Source organism: Panthera tigris, chromosome C1, assembly GCF_018350195.1.
Source record: "Panthera tigris isolate Pti1 chromosome C1, P.tigris_Pti1_mat1.1, whole genome shotgun sequence".
Taxonomy (NCBI): domain Eukaryota; kingdom Metazoa; phylum Chordata; class Mammalia; order Carnivora; family Felidae; genus Panthera; species Panthera tigris.
In genome coordinates, this window is record NC_056667.1 from 36,192,954 (window position 1) to 36,216,763 (window position 23,810).

General features: G+C 44.4%; 1 protein-coding gene across 3 annotated transcripts in view; it reads left to right on the forward strand.

Moving 5' to 3' along the window:
• The window catches only part of MAST2 (microtubule associated serine/threonine kinase 2), a 206,949-nt gene that overhangs the window by 172,702 nt on the left and 10,437 nt on the right, over positions 1 to 23,810 (forward strand). For all 3 annotated transcript variants that reach the window (XM_042996974.1, XM_042996972.1, XM_042996973.1), the window contains 10 exons: positions 755 to 830; positions 5,217 to 5,295; positions 7,050 to 7,204; positions 9,556 to 9,631; positions 13,016 to 13,225; positions 18,650 to 18,751; positions 20,928 to 21,060; positions 21,829 to 21,890; positions 22,160 to 22,242; positions 22,713 to 22,921. In XM_042996974.1, coding sequence (XP_042852908.1) covers positions 755 to 830; positions 5,217 to 5,295; positions 7,050 to 7,204; positions 9,556 to 9,631; positions 13,016 to 13,225; positions 18,650 to 18,751; positions 20,928 to 21,060; positions 21,829 to 21,890; positions 22,160 to 22,242; positions 22,713 to 22,921 — 1,185 coding nt within the window. The remainder of the gene's footprint in view (positions 1 to 754; positions 831 to 5,216; positions 5,296 to 7,049; positions 7,205 to 9,555; positions 9,632 to 13,015; positions 13,226 to 18,649; positions 18,752 to 20,927; positions 21,061 to 21,828; positions 21,891 to 22,159; positions 22,243 to 22,712; positions 22,922 to 23,810) is intronic.

The following is a 23,810-nucleotide window of genomic DNA, read 5'->3' on the forward strand; positions in this document are numbered from 1 at the left end:
TAGGAGCTTCTGAATACAACCCCCCAGGTGGGAGTTAGACCAGAGAAGTATGGCAGTCTTAGGTCCAAGAACTGTTGTAACTAGTGCAAAGGTAACCATAGTTTTGTTCAAACCTTCTGTCTGTAGGTTAGCAAGTTACAGGGGACATGTGAAAACTAATAAGGGAAAATGGAGTTAATTCCTATACTGTGAGGAAGTTGGGCATGCTTTACAGACTTGGCCCTTGTGTATGGTCTTTTTTAAGGAATGTTGCTATCCTAAGTCCTCACCAAAGAACTTAAGTTTCTCTTAAGCATGCATTTTTCTTGGTTAGCCTTGGATGCAGTGTGTGGAGATATATGTGCAAGAGACTTTTAGACCAGGAGTCCTGTTGCCCTTTGAGAAATGTTTGAGCATTTGGCCATGCCATCTGCACCAAATGAGTTCTTTAAGCCTTTGGAAAGTTGGGGTAACTTAACTAAGCAGATTGGAGCCTGAGGTGTTCCTAGGAGGGCAGGAAATTGACAAGTTGCCGCTGGAACTAGAATGGATGCCTGAGAGACATAGATGGTTACAGGCAACTTGGGAACAAGGAAGAAACCTCTGGACTACCAGACTTTTACAAAGAGAGAATCATTAAACTAATGGTAAGCCTGAAAACACAACTATGTGAGTGCTAATTGCCGATACTAGGGGGAGATTTCTTCTCTAAAGGTTGTCACAGTCCTCAGAAACAGACCTCATATACGCTTTCTTTTCCTTTTCCCACCCACAGGTAACAGTCCTTTGGATAGTCCCCGGAATTTCTCTCCAAATGCACCTGCTCACTTTTCCTTTGTTCCTGCCCGTAGGTAAGTTGATAGAAAACCTCCTCTGTGACAAACACGTGTGGCATTTGGATGAATGTCAGTTAAATGTTGACTTCTTCCTTTGAGGTACTGCCTTTCAAGTGTGTTACCTGGGCAGTCAGCCATCAAAATTCCTTCCCTGCTTTCCTCACCCACGTCATAATCATCTTGTTCACGTTTTGCTTTCTAAAAAGCCCTAGTAGTTGCATTTAGTTTGAATGGACAAGTAGATATAAGAAGTGTGGATTTATTTTTACAAACCTGAACACAAGTCTCTGGTTTGCTGAGGATATGTTCTGAAACATTATACTCTTGACTGAGAGCTATCCTAGTGTGATCAATGAGAAAATGGCCTCTCCTCTCAGAGGGACCCAAGGTTTTACTCTTACTCCTCTTACTCAGCTAATTCTGAGGAGCTGAAAGGATCTTTCCTGGGGGATAAAGAGATTACAGAGTCTTCACTTATCCTCTCCTGAATTTAGAAAGATTTGTTGCATTAAAAGGCCATGCTTATATTCCTCCTGGCATTTCACCCTCTGGAAGTGATACAAACTTATTCCTGGAAGTGGTAGCAATCCTGACAGCCCAGCCCATTGTCAGGGCCTCTTGAGAAGTACTGAGCTGATTGAGATGAGTTCATCCAAACTACATACCATGGCTCCATATAAAATGGAAAAAGCCTTACTTTTCAAAATTTTTCTAAAATTCTTTCTTGGCAGAGTTCATGTTCTCTGGTTTTATTTTTTATTTTTAAAAGTATTTTTGGTTAGAATCAGCATTTAGCATTAAGTCCTCCAGAAAAATCATGGCTCCAGATTTGGAACCTTTAGTGGACACAGAATGATATTTGCAGCTTGAGGCCAGAGCAGTTTCTATACTTAGACTCCTTTTTAAAAAGAGATAATAGAAAAAGAGCACATTCTTCCAAACAGCATTAACTCACCATTCAAATGAGGACCCAGAAGAAATCCACCCCTTTCCTCTCCACGATTCTCTATAGCTGAAAAGGACATGGATAGGTTGGGAAAAATTGGATAGCTGACTTGGGTGCTCCTCCTGACCCAGTTGCCTTATTCAAAACAAATATCTAAGTTTGTCCCGTGGACAGATCTCTCCTACCTTGTGTAACTTAAAATTAGTTACCCAGGCATCTATTTAGGAGCATTTCCAGTATAGTAATATGCTGGATTGATGCATTTGTTTTCCTAGTCCAGTTGGAAAGTGTTTCTTCCCCAGACTTCCTATCTTGTGTGTGAACTGTAGCCTCAGATTACATCTGTGCTGAGACAGCAAGATCTGTGACCAATCTCTTTAAGTGGTATTGAGTCATTTCTCATTCATTCAGTAAATATTTACTGAGCATCCAGTATCCCCAGGCACTATGCTGGGTAACTAGTTATGTAGTGGTAACAAAATAACCATAAAAAACAAACAAAAAAACCCACACCATAGTGCCTACTTGCTTGAAACATAGTAGACTTAATAGAGTCTGTGCACCTGTTGTTCCCTTTGCAAGGAATGCTGTTTTCTCAGATCTTCACTTTGTTAACTCTTTCTTGTCTTTCATTTCTCATCTTAAATGTCAATTTATCAAGGAAGCCTTCACTAACCATGCAATATAAAGGAGCCCGCTCATTTTCCATCATATCATCTAGTTTTATTTTCAAACAAGCACTTTTCAATACCTGATATTTTCTTATGTGCTTGTTTTCTATCTCTTCTCAACCAAAATAAAAGTATCTTTAATAGAGATGCCTTAGTATGTTGAAAGCGGTGTCTCCTGGTGTATAATAAGTACTCACTCAGCTCTTATTGTTTGAATGGGTGATGGGGAAGAATAATGAACAAGCAAACATTTATAAACTGTGATAAGCAACATGAGAGGAAAGAACATGATGCTGCATGAAAGCATAGGAAGGGAATGGGGCTAAAGAATATATACGGGGTGGTCATGTAAGGCCTTTCTGAAGGGGTCTGACTTTCAAGGTAAGACCTGAAGGATAAGAAGGAGCCTGCATGTTGAAAGTGAGAATATGGGTGTAGACCATTTTAGGCAGAAGGAATAACATGTTCCATTGGCGCCCTTGACTCTGCTTCATTATCTGGGCTTTAGGAGTAGGATCAGCTAGGGGATTTCTGGGCCTGGTATTACCACTGAGATCCAAATAGTTCTGTGCTGGGTGGCATAAAGTTTGAGTCATGTGCATGGAACATGGAACTCTGGGCTGTCCCCATAATAGGACATAGTAGGAAAAGCAGCTAGGTTTTGGTAGGGGTGGAGAAGGGGACTTCAACCCTACAAACAGGGTACTCAGAAATTGTTTTTGCTAGGTTGCTAAGGTCTGACTTGAGCCTTGTAGGACCACATGGGTTTGCATTATCACACAAAACACAGATTTGATGAAATGCTAAGGATAGGTCTATCAATCCTACAATTTCACTTCAAACTTCCACACATTCCTAAACAAAGTTTGCCCCTGCCAAGCATGACCCAGTGCCAGGGGTCAAACAGATCAATCTCTCTGGTTCCATATGATTCTCATTATAATATATGTCTTTTCACTACAGCCATGGCCACAGAGCAGACAGGTAATAGTGGACTTGATGGGGAGAGGGACTGGGAAACTGCTATGCATGGCCAGACAATATGGTTTTTGATGTTGTGCTTGGTGAGAACTGGTTGTGATGAGTCTTTCTGACTGTGGGTATGAACATTTGGCCTTTCATATCTAGCACAGAGGCCCTAAGGGAACCCCCTGCTGGAACCAAGGCTCAGAGCCCATACACTTAGAGGCAAGAATTGCTGAATAATTCCAAGTTTCTGAGCCTAGGAACAAGTCACCCTCATTCCCACAAATTTCCTCAGTCACCGAATGAGATGACCAGGCAGAGGAGATGGAGGCATCCTGTAGTGGCATTTCTTTCTGACTGTGGTAGCCCTTGCTCTTCAGATTACAGAAAATGGCTGCCCTGCAGTTTGTTTGCATTTCTATCTAAAGAAAGAAAAATGATCTGTGAAAAAGTCTATTTGACAAGGGTTTGGGAAATTCCTCGCTGAATTAGACTAATACTGTCTTTGGTGAGCTCTGTTTTCCTGGAACTGACTTGCTTTCTTGTGTAGAGCTCTTGGGACCCAACAAAGAGGTCAGAGAGAACATCATGTTATGCAGCCTCCTGGACATTTCTTTGCCTCAGAGACTAGGTTCCAGCAGAACTAGCTGCCTGGGTGGCATGAAGTTTGAATCAGGTGCATGTGGCATGGAACCCTGGACTGTCCCCTTGCAGAATATAGTAGGAAAAGCTGCTGAGTATTGGTGGGGGTGGAGAGGAATGCTTCAAAAGGGAAAGACCTGGCAAGATTGAGTCCTCTTTTTTCTCCTTTCTCTCCCTGCTTCTCCCCACTCCCCTTAACTGTGAAGTCTGGACTAAATCACCCAAATTCCTGGACCTTAGTGTTTTCTCAAAGATTGAGGGTATTTAACTTCTAAACGTCTTCCATTGCTAATGTTCTAAGGTTCTGTGGGAGCAGCAAAGAAATTTTCTCCATCTTCAGCCAGACCAGGCTATCCCCCCAGGCTTCATAAGAAAAAACACTTGTCGAACAGCACATCCCATAGTCCAGGAAAGAATCACTTGTCCATGTAATAAAAGCTTCAAACCAGATACCTGCTTGCTCTTTCTCCTCCACAGCAAAGCAGATAAGTGGTTCTCTGTGATGAGAGCTTTGAGGTGCATCCTCTCAAGAGCAGCAGGAAGCCCACTCCAAAATCTTATACACAGCCAAGGTTGTGCCACCTCACTCTTCTTTCATGAGGTTACTGTCACTCTTTACAAACATTCTCAAAGACTGGTTTTATAGGCCTTAATGGATCTTAAGTAACCTTGGACTGTTTGCCAATGATTAATTCATACTCAGACACAGATGGTGATCCACTTCTTCCTTATCAACCCAGTGGCCTGGGAAGATCAAAGAGCCTTTCACATGGAGTCCTCGGAAAAAGGAATAGCTGCATTTCAGTGGCAGTTCTCTCCTTGTGGTGATGCCTTTAGCTGGAGCCCTCTGTCATTGCTTCTCTAAAAGTAAATAGGTTGAGAGTATAAAGATTTTTATTTCAGAACCGCAGTATTATATACCAGATGTTCTTATTCAAAGTCACAGACTTCTTTTTAGTCAGAGATGTTTGTCTTTGCAGTGGAAAACACACAACCATAGGCCCCATGTGGGAGAGAAATGTGAAAGCATGTACTAGACCGAACAGTACTGTGTAGAGACCAAGAAGAGCCTACCAGTGAACCAGCTGCCCAAAAAATGCTAATGGAAAGACAGGCAGGTCCAGGGCTCAGGGTGGGGTCCTGTGGAAACTGCCTAATATTCTTAATCTTACATAGGACTGATGGACGGCGCTGGTCTTTGGCCTCTTTGCCCTCTTCAGGCTATGGAACCAACACTCCTAGCTCTACTGTCTCAGTAAGTAGCCAAATCTGTGCCTCTACCTCCGTCACCCCAAGGAAATACTTCCCTACAGATTATTGCTGCCTGTCCTTAAAGTGTGCTGCAAAGTGATTCTCAGTTTTCCCGCCAAAGCCAAACTCAGGTTGTTCGGGATGAGGCTCAGTGGGGCAGTGGTGGCCCTTAACAGCTATAGCCAAATACATTAAACACCTTTGGAAAGAACTAACCAGCATGCTCTCTGGGCATCAATTTTTCCTAGTTGAGTTAGAGGAGGGCTTGAGGATGGACTTTTGCTTTGCCAGACATGGGGGATCCTAAGCAAGAATCTTCCCCCAACTTATTTCTAGACCTGCAACCAAGAGCAGATAGACCCTCCCATGTCCCAAAGGCCTGGTGGACCATCCTTCTCCTCTTTCACCTTTTCCTTTCAAAAAGAAGGGAAGGATGATATTTTATATTGAAGTTTGATATATATCAGCAAAAAAAGCTAAGCCTGTCTCTAAAACTTCTAGTTATATTTCTTTTAGAGAAGGTTTAGCCTAAAACACAACAGATGTCATAATTGCTGCTGTGCACAATTGACGGTAAAATGAGTCTTCCTCATTGAGCAAGTTTTAATTGAAGCCAGGATGACAAGGTTGGCAAACTTTTTCTGTAAAGAGCCAAATAGTAAGTATTATAGGCTTTGCAGGCTGGATTGGGCAGCAGGCTGGATGACCCATTCCCCATGTCTTCTGCCATTCTTCAGGTCTTCCTAGGCAGTTTTGATATTCATGAATACCAAGCAGGTAAAAGGAGTATCATTTCCTCCCTTGACCTAGATATTTCTCATAAATTAATCCAAAGATCTCACTGGTCTTTTAGCAGCAGTTAAGCTTTAGATCTCTGCCTGGTAAATATCCCTTTCCCTATAACCCTTTACTCAGATGATGATTTTTTAACCTAAGGCAAGATAAAGATATATATGACATATACCTGTTCAATAAATTTTAATAGACTCAACCCATGGCTGCAGCTTATTTTATTGGGGTACTTTAAAAAACCAATTTTATGTCATCTTAGTGGCAGTTGGGTGAAGATACTTTTTGCAATTTCTATACAAACTATTTCCAAAAATGTGGCCAAGACAGAGCCCTGTGGAGACCTCCCACTAGCTATTTACAGCTTCATGTGATAGCATTCCATGACAGAAGCCTATGCTGGTAGCTCAAAAAAATTTCTGATTTTTCACTTGGTGTTGAGGCTTACTTGTGGCAACAGTTTCCTCAGTGTGGTGCTGCAGCTTTGACTCTAAATGGATTTAGATATTTGAACCCCAGATTCTTCATCAGTTGGTGAACGGAAACTGAGCCAATGGTGTTAGATCTGCCTGCTCTCTTGTCAGGAAAGGGGGACTTCACCGATTCTGGTGCTGCATAGGGCTGTCACAGCAGTTGCTGCATCTGGTGGGATTCCTGTCGTAGCACGGCTCGCTCCCTCAAAGGTCTGTTATGGTTGGCAGTGGGCCCTTGTCTGGAATCTCAGTCATTGGGCCATGTTTGGAATTCTTAATTGTTTTCAAGTCAGCTCCTAGTATCTTGGCTTCCTCAGGACTAAAGGCTCTGAAGGAGTAGAGAGGGGAATCCTACACAGTGGAGACTAAAAGGAACAAAGCAAAGAAGGCCTGATTTTGGTTACCTTTGGGTTCACATTGACTGGGAAGTCCTCTCTGTTCCTGGACTGCACTTAGACATGCCTATAATGCTGTTTTTTAATGTTTTTCCCTTTAGTCATCATGTTCCTCACAGGAAAAGCTTCACCAGTTGCCCTTCCAGCCTACAGCTGATGAGCTGCACTTTTTGACGAAACATTTCAGCACAGAGAGTGTACCAGATGAGGAGGGACGGCAGTCCCCAGCCATGCGGCCCCGTTCTCGCAGCCTCAGGTAAGGAGTCCTCTCTGCCTGCTACCCCAGGACCAATGGAACTCAGCCTGTTTCCACAGCATAGGAATTGGCAGATGTTCTATAAAGGGCAAGATAGTAAATAATTTAGGCTTTGTAGGCCATACAGTCCCTGTGGCAACTAGTTAACTCTACTGTTGTAGTGCAAAAGCACCCACAGATATTCTGTAAACTTTATTTACAAAAACAGGCAGTGGGCCAGATTTGGTCTGTGGGCCATAGTTTGCCAACCCCTGGCACAGCACCTTGGCACAGCTCAAATGAGTTAAGTCCAGTGACGCTCAAGCATATCTGATGATGCTGTCAAGTGGTCCCTCTCTTTTTCCCTTTGAAAGTAGTTAGCAATAGAGGGCTGCCTGGGTGACTCAGTCAGTTAAGCATCCAACTTCAGCTCAGGTCATGATCTCGTGGTTCATGAATTTGAGCCCCGTGTCAGCCTCTGTGCTGACAGCTCAGAGCCTGGAGCCTGCTTCAGATTCTGTGTCTCCTCATTCTCTGCCCCTCCCCCGTTCGTGCTCTGTCTCTCCCTTTCTCAAAAATAGTAAACATTAAAAAAAGTAGTTAGCAGTAGAAATATACTTTAAGCTCCATTCAGTAAGAGGAGAGTAATAGTATGATCTGTTCTGACATTTACCTGGCTGCAGAACCCACCGTCCCAGGGTATATGAACTAGGCCAGCTACAAAAGTTGCTGTTGAAGACACTTGTGGCTGACTTAGGGAAGAAGCCAATTTCAGAAGCAGAATTAAATGCCCATCTGAATCTAACTCATTTCCCTGATTCAGCTGGGCTTATCAAACCAAACAAACCGTAGCAGCTGATTTGTCTGTGAATCCTTAGACTAATTCACTCTTTTCTTTGGCATTAGCTGATAAAATTGCACCATAATTCCAGATTAAGGAAGAGGGTGGAAATTAAAATGGGCATGACTTTAATGACTGAGTTCAGCTTTCCAGAGCCCCTGGGAAATAATAAATTGGTTAATATGTTCGGGGTGGGGACCCAGAGGAGCATGGCCTCCCAGGAAGAATCGCCTCAGGTAATGTTGCTGCTATGAGTACTGGGGAATGGGCCGAACAATACCATAAAGACTGGTTTGAATTCATAGACTGATGAAGATGATCACTGGACTGTAGTGTAGAGGATGAGAAACACAAATGAGTGGTTGTGGAGTGTGGATCCCAGTGCCTTTCTTTGTCTCACTCAGAGGAACACCCAAATCTTGGTGTTCTCCGTAATCCACAGGGTAAAGGGTACATTTTAGGCCATTTGAGATTGAGGGGACCACAGTATCTCAGGGAAATCCCTGCTATATTACTCTTTAAAAAAAATTTTTTTTAACGTTTATTTATTTTTGAGAGACAGAGTGTGAGCAGGGGAGGGGCAGAGAGAGAGGGAGACACAGAGTCTGAAGCAGGCTCCAGGCTCTGAGCTATCCGCACAGAGCCCATTGCAGTTCTCGAACTCACAAACCCTGAGATCATGACCTGAGTCGAAGTCGGACGCTTAACCAGCTGAGCCACCCAAGTGCCCCATTGCTGTATTACTCTTAAAATACTTGGTAATGTATAATGATACAGCAGGCAGACCATGGCCCCACACCAGGGAGGAAAGGCAAAGAGGAACAGTTCTGAACCTAGCTCAGTTGGGGTCACATGTCAGGGGCACCAAAATGGGCAGGACCCAAATATCGATTTGTGTGGCTCAAACTTTGAAATCCTTTAAGAAGATGTAACCCCACGTGGGTCAAAGGAGAACGTATAGAGGACCCAGGCTTATAGCACACTATAAGCTGGATTGGCCTCATTTATCCCCCAGGTCAGAGCCCAAGTTAGCCTCATTGGCTCCAGCATGTTTGGAAAAAGATACAGGTATACACTGTCTGCCTTTGGCTGTTTTGGTGGTGGTTTGATTTGATTTGATTCCTAGAACATGCTGGGGTATACTCAATCTACTGGCCAAAGCAAAGAAGACCCAGAGAGTCCTGTTCTGGGGGAGGTCATCCTAGGAAGACCACAGATAGTCTCAGGAGTAGTCTCCTCCTTTCTAGGCCTTTTCAGGCACTGGCAAAGGTCTTTGTGAAAGCTAGGCTTCTTGTAGGAAGGTAGCCTAGTTCCAGATGGCAGCATTTTGAGCTAAACAAGGTATGCTGGGAGCTTCAGGAAAAAGGAAGACTCTAGAAGTCAGTAGTCATTAAGGTGGGAGTGTGTGGGTGCTGCAGACAGTGGGAGGGAACTCTGCAGACATTGTGGGAGTGGGACTCTGGGAATGGTCATCTTTCTTCTTGATAGTTCCATGGCACTGAAGTAACACAGTTGTTTCTTTCTTATTTAGTCCTGGACGGTCCCCAGTTTCCTTTGACAGTGAAATAATAATGATGAATCATGTGTACAAAGAAAGATTTCCCAAGGTAAGGATTCTGAGGAGGGCTGCCCTGTGGGAAGACTGAGGGTGAGGGGATGGAATGCTCTCTCCATAGGTAATCAAGAAGAGCAGAAAGGTCCCCGGCAGGAGGAGGATACAAACACAAGGCTTCCAGACTGCTGGAGAAGAGGCAGGCAGCAGAGGACTATGAGTCTGGGGCTCATGCTTGCAGGGCCTATATTTCTTCACTCCCTGGAGAGGTATCTAGAGAGAAATGTTAGAAAGATGTTCTGCTATATGTTAGTGAGGAAGGGAAGAACTGGGGACCCTGTTTCTAACCATGCACATCAGGTCTGTAAGTCAGGGTCCCCATTCAATGGAATTAGCTATCAGAGAGCACGTTCCTTTGATGCAGATTTCTTAAGCAGAGCCTCATTACCAGGCCCATAGCGTGCACAGCAGACAGGTGTGCTGGGCTGGCAGGAGGTTGGCCAGAGGGAGCAGGAAAGTGGGAGACAGAGTGTTCAAGCAGGAAAATGCTGAAGGAGGAAGGCAGATTACTCTCCTGGGATAGTGGAGAAGTAGGTTTCACAGCTCTATGGTTTGGCTGGAAACCACCAAGTGTATGGAACGAAGGCCCTTGTTTCCCTTTTTGCACACAGCACGCCTGTACATTCTGACCTGGTCTTCTCGTGCCAGGCCCTATTCCTGCAGAACACAGCCAGCTCTGTCTGAACCAGGGACTGACTCAGCCTTCCTGTCCATGACAGCAAGGAGCATGGAGTCCTCAAGCCTCTATCTTCATCCTCTGTCCAGACTTCCCTGGGTCTGTTCATCTGTGTCTAGGGTCTGGAGTGCACAGTTGGTTTCCTACTCTTTTGAGAGTGTCCTTTTTCTAGACTCCAGTATAGTCTTCTGTACACACATGGGTGGCCTAGGGAAATGATATGAAACCCTGTACTTTCCCTCTTGACATACACAGTGAAGCATAGCAGTTAGGAAGGACACACTTTCTGGAACGAGACTGAATGGGTTCAAATCTGCTTCTACCATTTACTAGCTATATGACCCCGGACAGATTATTTAACTTCTCTGAGCTTGATTTGCCTCATCTGTAATTTGGGATAATAAGAGTATTGATCTCATAGAGAGTTTATGAAAGTTAATGGACATTAAGCTTTTCTAACTGTGCCCAGGACATAATAAGCACTCAGTGTGAGCTATTGTTTCTTTGTTGCCCAGTGCCCTGTGGTCTGTGCTTTCTATGCCTTGGAGCAGGCATTAGAGAGTAAGAGTGAGAAAGATAGGCAGAATGAACAGCTAGGAAATCTTTTTTTTTTTTTTTTTTTTTTTTATGTTTATTTATTTTTGAGACAGAGAGAGACAGAGTGCAAGTGGGGGAGGGGCAGAGAGAGAGGGAGACACAGAATCTGAAACACGCTCCAGGCTCTGAGCTGTCAGCACAGAATCTGATGCGGGGCTCAAACCCACGAACCGTTAGATCATGACCTGAGCTGAAGTCAGACGCTTAACCGACTGAGCCACCCAGGAGCCCCTAGGAAATCATTTTTTTATGCTTGATCCTTACAAAGAAATTTGGGAGTGTGTAGTGTTTAAAATGCATCTCCTCCTGCTTAAATGTTAGGTGTTATATTATCATTTTAACATTGCATATTTGTTTCGTATGGATGTCTCCAAGTCATTCATGTAAAGACGAACTGTTAGAAAAAATATGTTAAGATTCCTTTCCTTCTGTTTCCTCTCTCTCTCCACATACTGTGTGTGTGTGTGTGTGTGTGTGTGTGTGTGTGTGTGTGTGTGTGTGTGTGTTTGTACTTAGATGTGTGTTTATATACATAGTTCTGGGTAGTTTTTCCATAAGCACTTTTACTACATAACTAATTGGCCATTGGGCAATTTTGTTGTAAAGGATAAGGTCGCAAAAAATAAATGAGGGACATTCATTGAAAAGAACATAATGAAACACAAAAAACAAATCACAAAATTAAAAGGCTATTTGCAAACAAAATACACAAAATATTTGTATACATTCAAAATGTATAGTGTAGATTAATTGCAATACAGCACAAATAACTGATTTTATTTTGTTGATTGTATGTAAGCATTTGTCTTCAAAGTCTTTTGGTCATAGTATTATACATTTTGTTTTTGCTTGTTGATTCATCTCCTTGTTTGGCATCACACTTTTTCTTTTTTGACCAAAATTTCATCCTTCATTAAGAGAAGTATCAGTTTCTCTAAATACTTGGGTACATATTTATAACTGAGTTCTGTATTGTTGTGAAAGCCTTCCACACTGTTTGTTCTTAGCATGTTGTCACATGTCGGTTTATAGATGTTCCAAAGTTCTATGGGAAATGTGGGTTCAAAACTCGGTGCCACTGTATAGACCATTATGAAGGCTAAGGTTTATATGATACAAAATGGGAATACTGCATTTTTGGAGAAATGAAACCAAACTGTCAACCAGTTATCTTTTTCAGTTATTTTTTTCATACAGCAAAATTGCCTTATGGCCAATTAATTATACAGTAAAAATGTGGCAAAAATGCTTATGATGAAAATACCAGACACACATATATCCACCTAAACACACACTGGAAATCAGAAATTGCCATCTGGTGGCAAAGGAAAGATTAGGCCACGTCCTAGATTGGCAGCTATGAACTTGTTAACTGGTGTGTATTTATCGTTTGACGTGACTGTGCAGTTAGGTCCCCAGAGGCTTCTGAGCTAAACTTTTGTTCTGCTCTGTTGAAGGTCTGGGTCCGTGAGGAGTCAGGTTCACACCTTCAGTAAACACTCTCCGAGCATCTGCTTAGTTGAGTTGAGTCCTAAGATCAAGTAAGAGGATCCTGAAATAAATCAAATTCTCTCTGACTTATAATTCCCAGTCTAGAGAAATGTTTAGAAACTAGCAGTGCCTATACACAAGGAGGTCCAGTGGCAGCATGGAGGAAAGGAAACCCTATTTGCCTGGAGGAATCAAAGACTTCCCAGAGGAGAGACAGGTGATGTGTGAACTGAGATTAGAGGAGTGATAGGAGTTTGCCAGTCAGGCTTGGCAGGTGAAAAAGCTACATACAGGGAACAGCATGAACAGGCATGAAGCAGCATGCTAAAGGGGGAGAGCAGCAAACACTTCCAGGTCCTCAGAGCAAAAGAGCACATCTTCCAAGAAGTGGGGGGAGATCGGCAAGGTCACGTGAGAGAGGGCCTTGACTGTAATGTTTTGACTTGACCTGACGGTGATCTTTTCATATGTCCAGTTGTCCTGTTCCCCAAATGCAACATCAGGAAACCAGGATCACAGAGCTTGTCCTCAGGTTATTACCAGGTCCTTCAGGCTGAGCTCCCAAGTGAGCTGGAACTAGAAGCGAAATGTCACTTTTCTTGCTTTTATTTGCAGGCCACCGCACAAATGGAAGAGCGTCTTGCAGAATTCATTTCCTCCAACACTCCAGACAGTGTGTTGCCCTTGGCAGATGGAACCTTGAGCTTTATTCATCATCAGGTGATTGAGATGGCCCGAGACTGCCTGGATAAATCTCGGAGTCGTCTCATTACATCACACTACTTCTATGAGCTTCAAGAGAATTTAGAGAAACTTCTGCAAGATGTGAGTGTCCTTGTGCTGGAATTCTGGTAAATTCTCTGTGAGGTAGTGGATTATTAATTCCAAGCTAAGATTAAGGCTAAGATTTTGTTTCCAGTCTTCTCAGCCAGCTTGCCCCCACCTCCTTACTCATGTGCAGAGTCCACCCCCGAGTGTGGTTGCTGATGGACTTTGGTTCCTACTCAGTCCCCTGCATTGCTAAGAGAAGCCTGTGTGGTGTGAGGAGAACTCGGTTCTGTGGGGTTTTTCTTTTTCTGATTCTGATTACTCTGCCTGAGGCTCCAACATTGGTAGTGTTTATAAATACCCAAAACAGATGAACATAAGGGAAACAAAAATAATATAAAAACAGGGAGGGGGACAAAACATAAGAGACTCTTAAATATGGAGAAAAAACAGAGGGTTGCTGGAGGGGTTGTGGGAGGGGGGATGGGCTAAATTGGTAAGGGGCATTAAGGAATCTACTCCTGAAATCATTGTTGCACTATATGCTAACCAATTTGGATGTAAATTTAAAAAAAAAAAAAATACTGAAAGCCTAAAAGTGGCCCCAGCGGCTGTGGTGGGTTTTTGTCTAGTAGAAATACTGGTATACGCAGAGCCTTCAGACTGGTTCTGCTCAGCCAAGGGGAAACAGGCTGGGGCTTGTACTATGGGTTTATCTATTCGCTGACATTCTGTTTACATGGTGAGAACTTTGTTAGTAGGGATTTAGGTATTTAGAGACCCGATCCTCCCCAGGGTGAAAAGTCTTCTCTAGGAGGCTAGAGATAAAATAACCCAGAGATGGTCAAGACCAGAGTGTCCAGTGAGTTCTTAACTACTGCTTCATGCTCCAGAGTTTGCTTTCCTGTTGGCCTCTACAAATAGGTGGTCGGATGCCTACCCACTCAAATGACAGTTGCCCTATACTACACCATTAGTACAGTTTAACAGGAAGGACATGTACCTCTTCATGTACTAGAGTATTTCCTAGTCCAGGCCCCTATTACTTCTAGGCCTATGACCTTGCTCTGGGGTAGTACCAACTGAGCTGAGAACCCAGGGCTAATGATCAAACAGGACTTAAGTGTGTTGGTCTAGAAATTAGGAACAGGGAGTTTATTTTTTTTAATTAGGAAACACTTGAATCTAGAGACAGATGATTAAAAATGACCATGATTATTACTGTCAAATATTGGAAGATTTCTCATATATAATAGGTAGCAGATTGTTTTCCATTCTCTAAAAGGCCTGTTAACCCAGTGGGCAAGTGTTACAGTGAGAAAAGTTTTGATTTAATAGATGAAAAATTACTTCCTTCTACAAAAATTTTTTTTTCTTATTTCAAGAATAATACTTAAATTCAGACATTGTAGAAATTTGATTTTAGGCAACTAAATTCTCATGCATATCCCTGGCAGCTCTTTGTTTCTGTTCAAGAATAACTTTCCAACAGTGGATAGGAATCTGGGATTGTGGCATCAGGCAAAGGATCAAGGTAGAGTGACTTCCCAGGTTGTTTGTATATCTACGATTGATCTCCAAAAATGCTAAAGTCAGAGCCTTGCCCAAAACCTTCAGGCATTTTCCCAAACTCCTGTCCCCCTGGGAGTAGGTTGTTTGGTGCAGCAAGAACACTGAATATGGAGTCAGTGCGTTCATCTGCTCCCTAATTTGCTAGGCCCTGGGAATTCAGGAAAAAGTTTGTTGCAGGTTCCAGCTCAAGGAATTTGCTGTTAAATGGGATTACAGACCCATCAACAAGTAAAAAGAACAGCTGTCATTTATTGAAGTGTACTGTGTGCCAGACACTACACTGAGTACTCTACGTGAATTATCTCACTTTTGTGTGTTATAGTAATTGTAAATTGGTGAGCACTAAATATTAGAGGTCAGTTCTGAGCACGGAGGAAGATATGCTGACTCTGCATGGAGAGTTCGGGAAAAGTTGAGTCTTGACAAGTAGGTAGGAGTTCACTAGGGAAAAATTTTTTGTTATTTTTTTCCTTTTTTTTTTTTCTCCTGTGAAAGTTATTGTTTCCACATTAAAAAAATTTTTGAGGGGAACTATTTTCTTTTTTAACCACGTAATGGTGGGAGTAGGACACCATCATAAGTCATTAACATGTGAATTTTGAATAAATAAAAGCTACAAGTTATATACAAACATCTTAGGCAATAATATTTACAAACCTGTGTAAACAAAACAGATGTAAACAGTAAATGCATCATGAGAGTCATCAAAAGATACACAGGAACAACCACTTAGGGTCAGTCTGCCCACCAGCAGCTGGCACCAGCCAGCCCCAGGAATCAGGCCACTCTGAGAGGTGAAAAGGAACTTGGGACATTCCAGGAATTGCAGATAAAGTAGTTTGGCATGACTAGGTGAAGGATGCCTGCAGGGAAAATTAGGAAGGGATGGGCAAAGGCTGAAGTGTCTGTGAGGAGCTTAGGTTTTATCATAAAGGCAGTGGGAAAATTATTAATGGTTGTAATTTGGAAAATGGCATGGTAAAATTTATATTTAAAATAATAAACATAACTGTTATTGTAGAGCACTTAATGCATACTAGATACTGCATTATCTCATTTAATTTATCTAATTTAATCTTCATAGCAACACTGTAGGTAAGGTACTACTATTCTGTAAGTCTACAGGTGAGGAAACCAAAGCTTTAAAGAAGCTAGGTTAGCCCAAGGTAACTCATTTCTTAAAAAAAAAAAAAAAAATTTTTTTTTAAGTTTATTTATTTTTGACAGAGAGAGGGAGCGTGAGCTAGGGAGGTGCAGAGAGAGAGGGAGACACAGAATCCGAAGCAGGCTGCAGTCTCCAAGCTGTCAGCACAGAGCCTGACGTGGGGCTTGAACTTATGAACCGTGAGATCATGACCTGGGCCAGTCGGACACTTAACCGACTGAGCCACCCAGGCGCCCCAAAGGTAACTCATTTCTTAAGTAACAGAGCTAGAACCCAAACCCAGGTTTGTCTTATTCCAGAGCCTAAGATCATATTTTCAAACATTTAATCAACAAACATTGGCATCTGCTCTGTAAGAGGCACTATGCTAGTCTTAGCATGTAAAGGAAGAACAAAAGACATAGTGTCTCTGTTCATAAGGCTCTACAGTGTAGCCGTAGAAACAGACAACTAATTGTAAAACAACATGTGGGGGGCACCTGGGTAGCTCAGTCAGTTGAATGTCTGACACTCAGGACATGATCCCCAGGATCATGGGATTGAACCCCAAGTCAGGCTCCATGCATGGATTTAAAATTCTCTCTCTCTCTCCCTCTCTCCCTCTCTCCTTCCCTCTTTCCCTCTCTCTGTGCCCATCTCCCTCTCTCTCCTGCTCTCTCTCTAAAATAAAAAACAAAAAACATGTGGTACCATGGCATGTATGCAAACAAAACATAGAAGAGGGAGCAGTTAGTTCCTGTTCTTATGTGTTTGGGTGGGGTGGGAGGTACAGGCAGAGGATCTCAGCGAGGGTTCACAAAGTGGCTATTTGGGTTAAGTCTTAAAAGAATAAACAAGATTTCACGTAGTGCCCAGCCTCCCTCTTCATTTCATAACCAGTTTTTTTTGTAATGGTCTTTATTTGCTAGTTTTCTTTCCTAACAACCCATTCAGTCTAACAACCTGCTCAGTCTTCTGCCTTCTACTTTCCCTTCCCACCATCCCACAACACTGTTTCAGGCTAAAGTCAACAAGCAACCAGCTTGCCACCAAGCAACCAGTTGCCGAAGAGATCCTATGGCCTCTTTCCGTCCTCATCCTTCTTCACAACTCTGCAGAGCTCTACAGTGTGAATCTGTCTCCTGGACTTTTCCCCCACTTGGGGTCATGGCACTGTTCTCTCCAGTCTTGCAGTCTTGCTGTCTTGCTGCCCTTTCACAAATTCCTTTTTTGCCCATCTCTTAAATGCTTTTCATTTGGCTTTGGGGGCGCCTGACTGGCTCAGTCGAAAGAGCATGTAACTCTTGATCTTGGGGTCATGAGTTCAAGCCCCATGTTGGGTGTAGAGATTATTGGGGGGGAAAAAAAAACTTAAAAAATACATAAAATAAAAGTATTAAATGTTGATGTTCCACAGGGTACGGCCCTGAGTGTTGGTCTCCTCTTCCTCCTTTCTTCACACGCTCTCTGACAGCCTCATCTTCCGTGCCTTCTATTGTCGCCCATGTGTTGAGGACAGCCACCTGGCTGCTTCTCTCCCTGTTCTCTTTAGCCCCTGGTCAGTATTGGAGCTCCAGTCCACTGTTTATTGGTTCCACTCCTCCACTTCGACTTCCAGATTGGTTAGTATTTTTTGGTTGTAAGTAATAGAAAGCTAACTCAAAGTAGTTTAAGCAGGAAGGAGAAACTAATTATAAAGATGAAAAGGGTGGGTTTTAGAGAATTAAAGACAGGAATGCAACCTGGTCTTAAGGGACCAAAACTAGAAACCAGAAACTGTGGGAAGCTCAGGAAGTGGTGATTCCCCTTCCTGCCATTTTTCTCTGTGCTGCTTTTCCTAGGTCTCTTTGGTAGATGTGGCCATCCCTTTTCATCCAACAGTAGATTATACTCTTCTAGCACACTGATCAATAACAGTTGTCTTTCCATCCATTTTTAAATTCCTAGGAGAGTAATCCACACTTGTCAGCTGTTGGAGGTGGGATGGAAGGTTCAGCCACACGATACAATTGTAGCTACTAGAAGTCAGAGCAGTTTCCATAAAAAAGATAAAGGCTCCTGGGCTGAGTAAATACCCAATAGAGTATCTAATCTAGGTATCTCAAACTCTGCAAATCCAAAATGGAGCTTCTCCACCTTCCCTTACTTGAACTACTTGTTATATTTCCTATTTTATTTATGGATTCACTGAACTTTCCCTAAAACTGTAGTTGCAGTTCCCTTCTCTTCTTGCTTCGTCCAACCCTCCGCTGTACTCAGTCATCTACCTCTGAAATGGCCCCAGACTGTGTTTCCTTGATTTATGCCTTGATTTATGCCTTTTTTATGCACATTATTACAGCAGTCCATTAATGGGTTTTTCTGCTTTTAGGCTTGTGCTCTTTAGTGCACCATCCACACTACTGCCAGAGCCATCTTTCTAAAATACTGTCTGGTCGCATCACTCCTGCTTTGAAGGCTTTCTATTCCTGACCTTCTGCCTGGGGTGGGGAGTGAACAATGAAACTCCCCTGAGGGTTGTCTCTTGAGCCAGGGTCTCTGTGACATTCCCCGGTGTCATGTAGTGTCCTGAAGTTCACACAGTTCCTGTGAGCGGCTTGCTGTCTCTCATGGCACACAGGCCTTCCCCAAGTCCTTCATTTTGCAGAAGTCTCTGTACTACCAACTTGTGTCTCCCCAGAGTCCACTCTGCCCAGCCCAGTCCTGCATTAGCCCAACCACGATGTGCCAGTGGATTGCTTAACCAACCTTTGTCTTCTCTACAGGCTCATGAGCGCTCAGAGAGTTCAGAAGTGGCTTTTGTGATGCAGTTGGTGAAGAAGCTGATGATTGTCATTGCCCGCCCAGCTCGGCTCTTGGAATGCCTGGTGAGTGGACTCCAGAGAAGGTTGGGAGGGGGTGGGGCATACAGAGGAAGTATCCTGCTAACAGCAGAACTATGGTAGTACCACCGTCATTTCTGCTGCTGACGTCCTTGTTTAAATGTGGTATGCTGGCATTGGGCCCAAATGAGTTCCTGTGAGGAAAATGGCTGGTCCTGAGGGGTATTCGTCTGACCCCCACACACTGAGCAGACCCCAGGTGAGTGGGCTTTGGGCGGTGAGGAGCATAGACCAGTTCCATTGGCACAAGTTGAGTCCGTCAGTTCATCATGCAGCAGCACTTAGCACCTGCTCCACGCCACACACTGGAGACACAGACTTAAACACAGCAGAGTCCCTGAGCTTAAGGTACTCCCTCTGTAGTGGAGCTGGTCTTTCAGTGCCTCAGGTAGGAGGCATGGAGACGTAGAAATAATAATTATGATACTGCAAGTAGTGTTGCAACTGAGGGAAGTCCAAAGTGTGACAAGAACATGGGGAAGGAAGGAGGTGCCTTAGTCCTCCTTGGGATGGACGTTTGGTGAAAGCTCCTTAGAGGACACAAAGCTTGGGGTCATGAAGGATGATTATGAGTTTGCCCAGGAAGGGCATTCGATGGAGCACAGGGTGAGTGTGAAGAATTGGTGAGGGAGAAACCTGGAGGGTAGGCGGGGCAGCATCATGGAGGGTCAGGATCCCTGCTCCAGAGTTTGGGTTTATCCTGAGGGCCACTTGGAGCCATCAGAAAGTTTAGGTAAGAATGTGATATGGTCAGATTTACTTTTTTTAACCAGCTTTATTAACGCATAATTTATATACAATAAAATACATCATTTTTGATGTATTCAATGAGTTTTAACATATACACACCTGCATAATCACCACTGCAGTTGAGATAGAGAACATTTCTTTCACCTCAAAAAGTTCCCTTGTGCCTTTTGCAGTCAGTCTCTCTCCCATCCCTCACCTCCCACTGCCAGGCAGCCGCTTATCTGCTCTCTTCCACTGTGGATAGGTTTGCCCTTTGTATAGTTTCATGTAGATGAAATTATGTAGTATGTTCTGACTTCTTTCAGCATAATTTGTTTTGTTTTGTTTTATACATGTTACATGTATCACTAATGGGTTCCTATTTGTTTATGAGTAACATTCCATCAGATTTACTCCTGAGAAAGATTACTGTGGTTGCAACATGGATGGTGAATTGGAAGAGAGGGCAGGATGACCAGGCAAATAGCCAGAAGCAGCAGTTCGTGTGCAGATAGGGGTGGCCTGAGGAGGCCAGTGGTAGGGGCACAGAGAAGAGGTAGATGGAGGAGCTTTAGGGGTTTAGGAGACAGACACTCTGACCAGGGACTGAGGAAAGAATAAGAAGTTAGAAGGACTTCCAGATCTTGCCTAGTAGATTAATCCACGTTTTAAATTCATAGGAGAGTAAGATTACTCTCCTCTGGCAGTGGATGTTTCTCCAAAATATTGACACCAGAGATGAGGGAAGCCGTGGAAGCTGGACTTGTGGTCAAGCAGAGGGCCTCTTCCTCAAGAAAATGAAGTCCATGCTTGGACAGGGCTTAGAGTCAGGCCTGGGTTTGAATGTTGGCTCTCTGTCCCTTCCTGTCTCTGTGACCATGGATAAATCAGTGCATCTATTTGGGCCTTGATTTCCTCACTGAGGTCATAGAGGTGTTAGCCGGGTTTAGCCCAGAGTGTAGCACTTAGTAGGGACTCAGTAAATAGAATCCTCACTATACTGTGCTCTGTGCAGACAAGGACTCATGTGCTGTCCACATAGTACTCCGGTCCTAGCACGTACGAGGTGCTCGGTAAATATTTGAAGGCAGGCCTGCACGTACTTGTGCGTGTGTGTGTGATAGTGCCATCTGGCTGGCAGAAGGCTTTGGACCAGGTGAATAGGTTGAGCTATCTTGAAGCCAAAAGCTTTGGTTCTTAGTGTGAGGAAGACAACACATGCTTAGGGTGTCCAGTCTGGAGCTCACCTGGAAGACAGCTTTGTCCCCATTCTCATGATCCATGAATCATGATGTTTCTGGGTATTCGGAAGCAGGGGTGTCCCATCACAAAGAGAAAGTCTTCTTGTTCATCTTCCTCCAGGTATGTGCTGTGAAAACCAAAGCCTTCACTTGTAGCCCTCACCACTGACCACCTCTCTCCCCTGGTACAGGAGTTTGACCCTGAAGAGTTCTACCACCTGTTAGAAGCAGCCGAGGGCCATGCCAAAGAGGGACAAGGGATTAAATGTGACATTCCCCGCTACATCGTTAGTCAACTGGGCCTCACACGGGATCCCCTAGAGGGTGAGCATGCTGCCTGGTGGCTGTGAAGAGGCCCCACAGCCAACAAACTCTAACCTCAGGAAAGCCACTTGGAGAAGAGACTTAGATTGGACACGGTCACAACTCAGCATCAGGGGCTTCAGGGCTATCAGAGGAACCGTGTATTCTCTGTCAGAAAACAGCTTCTCCTTCAGAATTGTTCACATCTGCCTGACATTAACCCAATCTGGATTGGCGTGAGGCCAGTTGGGTTGGATTTAGAATGTCAAAAGAGGTCAACAACAAAAGACCACAATTACATTTTCAAAAATGGCTCCCTCCTCTGCATGCTTACCTCCTTGTCTGCCACCTTACAAGTTCTCCTGTGTCTTTGATGTGTCCTGACACGGGGCTTCACATTGTGCCCCTTCATGAACCCTGGGCTTCTAAGTCCCTGGTCTGTGCTCATCCTGCTCCTGCCTTCTCTGTTCCCCAACCCCATCCGGCAAAGCAGGATAGGGACCAATAGCCCACCCTTGGGCCCTGTTTTCCAGGAATTGTCCTAAATTTGAGTGAAACTTTTTAGAATTTGCCAGGCCTTATGAATGGCACTGGACTTCTAGAAATAGGAGTGGCAGTATTATTTGGCAATTAAGTCCAAAAGCTGTGACTCTTCTGTGGATAGAGCCACAGGAGTACACAGATGCAGGAAATATTAATGCCTACCTTGCACGTACCTGTCATGTGATGTGAGTGGACTACTGACATTGCTGTGCACACCTTTCTCTTGTGCCCTTGCTTTGCTTCTAGAAATGGCCCAGTTGAGCAGCTATGACAGTCCTGACACTCCAGAGACAGATGATTCAGTTGAGGTAAAGAGCTTGAGCTTCTGCCCCAATCACAGAGACTGGGCCCTGTGAAGCAAAGGCCCGTGAGTCCTCTGTGAGAGAATATCTAAAGGAGGGATGGAGGAGTGGGTGGTTGTGCATACTGTCTCAGAAGTCATTCAGCTCCTGACTGAGGAAGAATGGGCTGGGGCCGCGGCAGGACTAAGAGCTGAGCTGATCCTGGGGCTCAGCTTCCCCAGGCACGTGGGCTCTGAGAAGCATGCCTGCCTTCTGCCTTTGCTCTTGTCTTCCAGGGCCGTGGGGCATCTCTGACTAAAAAGACACCCTCTGAAGAGGACTTTGAGACCATTAAGCTCATCAGCAATGGCGCCTATGGGTAAAGGCAGAGGGGAGGGTGTAGCCAGGACTGGAGCTAAGTCAGCCCTTGGACTCTTCCTTCTAGAAGTATATGATACCCAATTCTCTGGGCAGCAGATGCCTCAGGATAGACCCTCTCCCTCTCCAAAGCCAGGAGTCCAGGAGAGACAGGAGTTGATTTTACTCTGACATGTGGGCATTGTTCCTTTCCCAGACAAGGTCCCCACCTCTCTTGGTAGCACTCCCCCTGTAGTGAGCTCTGGGGAAGTCTGAGCTGTGTCCTCAGGACTTGGTGTTATTGGGAAATTGAAGAGCTCTATGGGCAGGGGGCCCACATCCTTTTCATCGATAAGCTCACCCCTCCTCCTTTGTTCTGTGCATTTACAAGGTGTGATAGGAGGCATTTTGGACACCCCAGCTCTGGGTGGTGGGGAACACGGCCCAGGTTGCTGAGGGCCCATGGGGGCTGGGCCGGGCTGTGTTTCCCAGGGCTGTATTCCTGGTGCGGCATAAGTCCACTCGGCAGCGCTTTGCCATGAAGAAGGTCAACAAGCAGAACTTGATCCTACGGAACCAGATCCAGCAGGCCTTTGTGGAGCGTGACATACTGACTTTTGCCGAGAACCCCTTTGTCGTCAGCATGTTCTGCTCCTTTGAGACCAAGCGCCACCTGTGCATGGTGATGGAGTATGTGGAAGGTACTGGGGGAAGGGTGACCTGGCATGGAAGCCAAGGCACAACATGAGGCTTAGCCCTGAGCTAGGACCAACAGCTTTGAATAGGGGTGAAGTTTCAGAGCCCAGCTTCCCAATCTCTCTTTGGCATTGGTTTCTGCCTTAGGATCTCAGAGACCATTTGGCCATGGTGGGCACAAATCTCCCTGCCCCTCATAGGGAGAGGCTTCTGGAGCAGTCGCTGCCATGCGGCTCCCCATGTCAGGTGCAAAGAGAGGCATTCTGGGACAAGATGTATCAGCCCAATAGCTGTAGAATCCTGCACCTCAAAGCCTGGACGGTCTCTACTGCTGGCGTCCGGCAGGAACAAAGGAGGTAGCAGAGCCACATAGCCCAAGGTTACGTGCTGGGAGGACTGTATCTGGACCCTCAGAAGAAAGGAATGCCATTGGCCTGGCTGATGGCTTGTGAAGGGATCACCCCTTGAGAACACAAAATGTTCTGGGGATGGAATAAAAGAGCATCATGGGGCATATGGGGGAGAGAGAGCAGTTTTGCCAGTGGCCTTCCCACTTCCCTTCTCGCTGCTGTGTACAACTTCCAAAGATATTTTGCCTAAGGCTTGAAGTTGAAACACAACAAAATTCCCCTTTTAATTCAGGGTACATGCTGAGAGTTTACGGTGTTATCTTACTGGAAAACCAGAGGATAGTTGTCAGGAAGAAAATAAGTGAACAAATGCTGAAGTCTCGGTCAGATGTGTTTATAATATACAGGACTCATACCCTAAAATAACGCAGCTGCATCCCTGCAAATCCACTCACAAGTATGGAAGCCTGGGTTCCTACCCTCTCTGGCCTGAACAGTGGCCCTGACAGCCATTGGCAGATTCACCGTGCTGCCTACTTGTCTC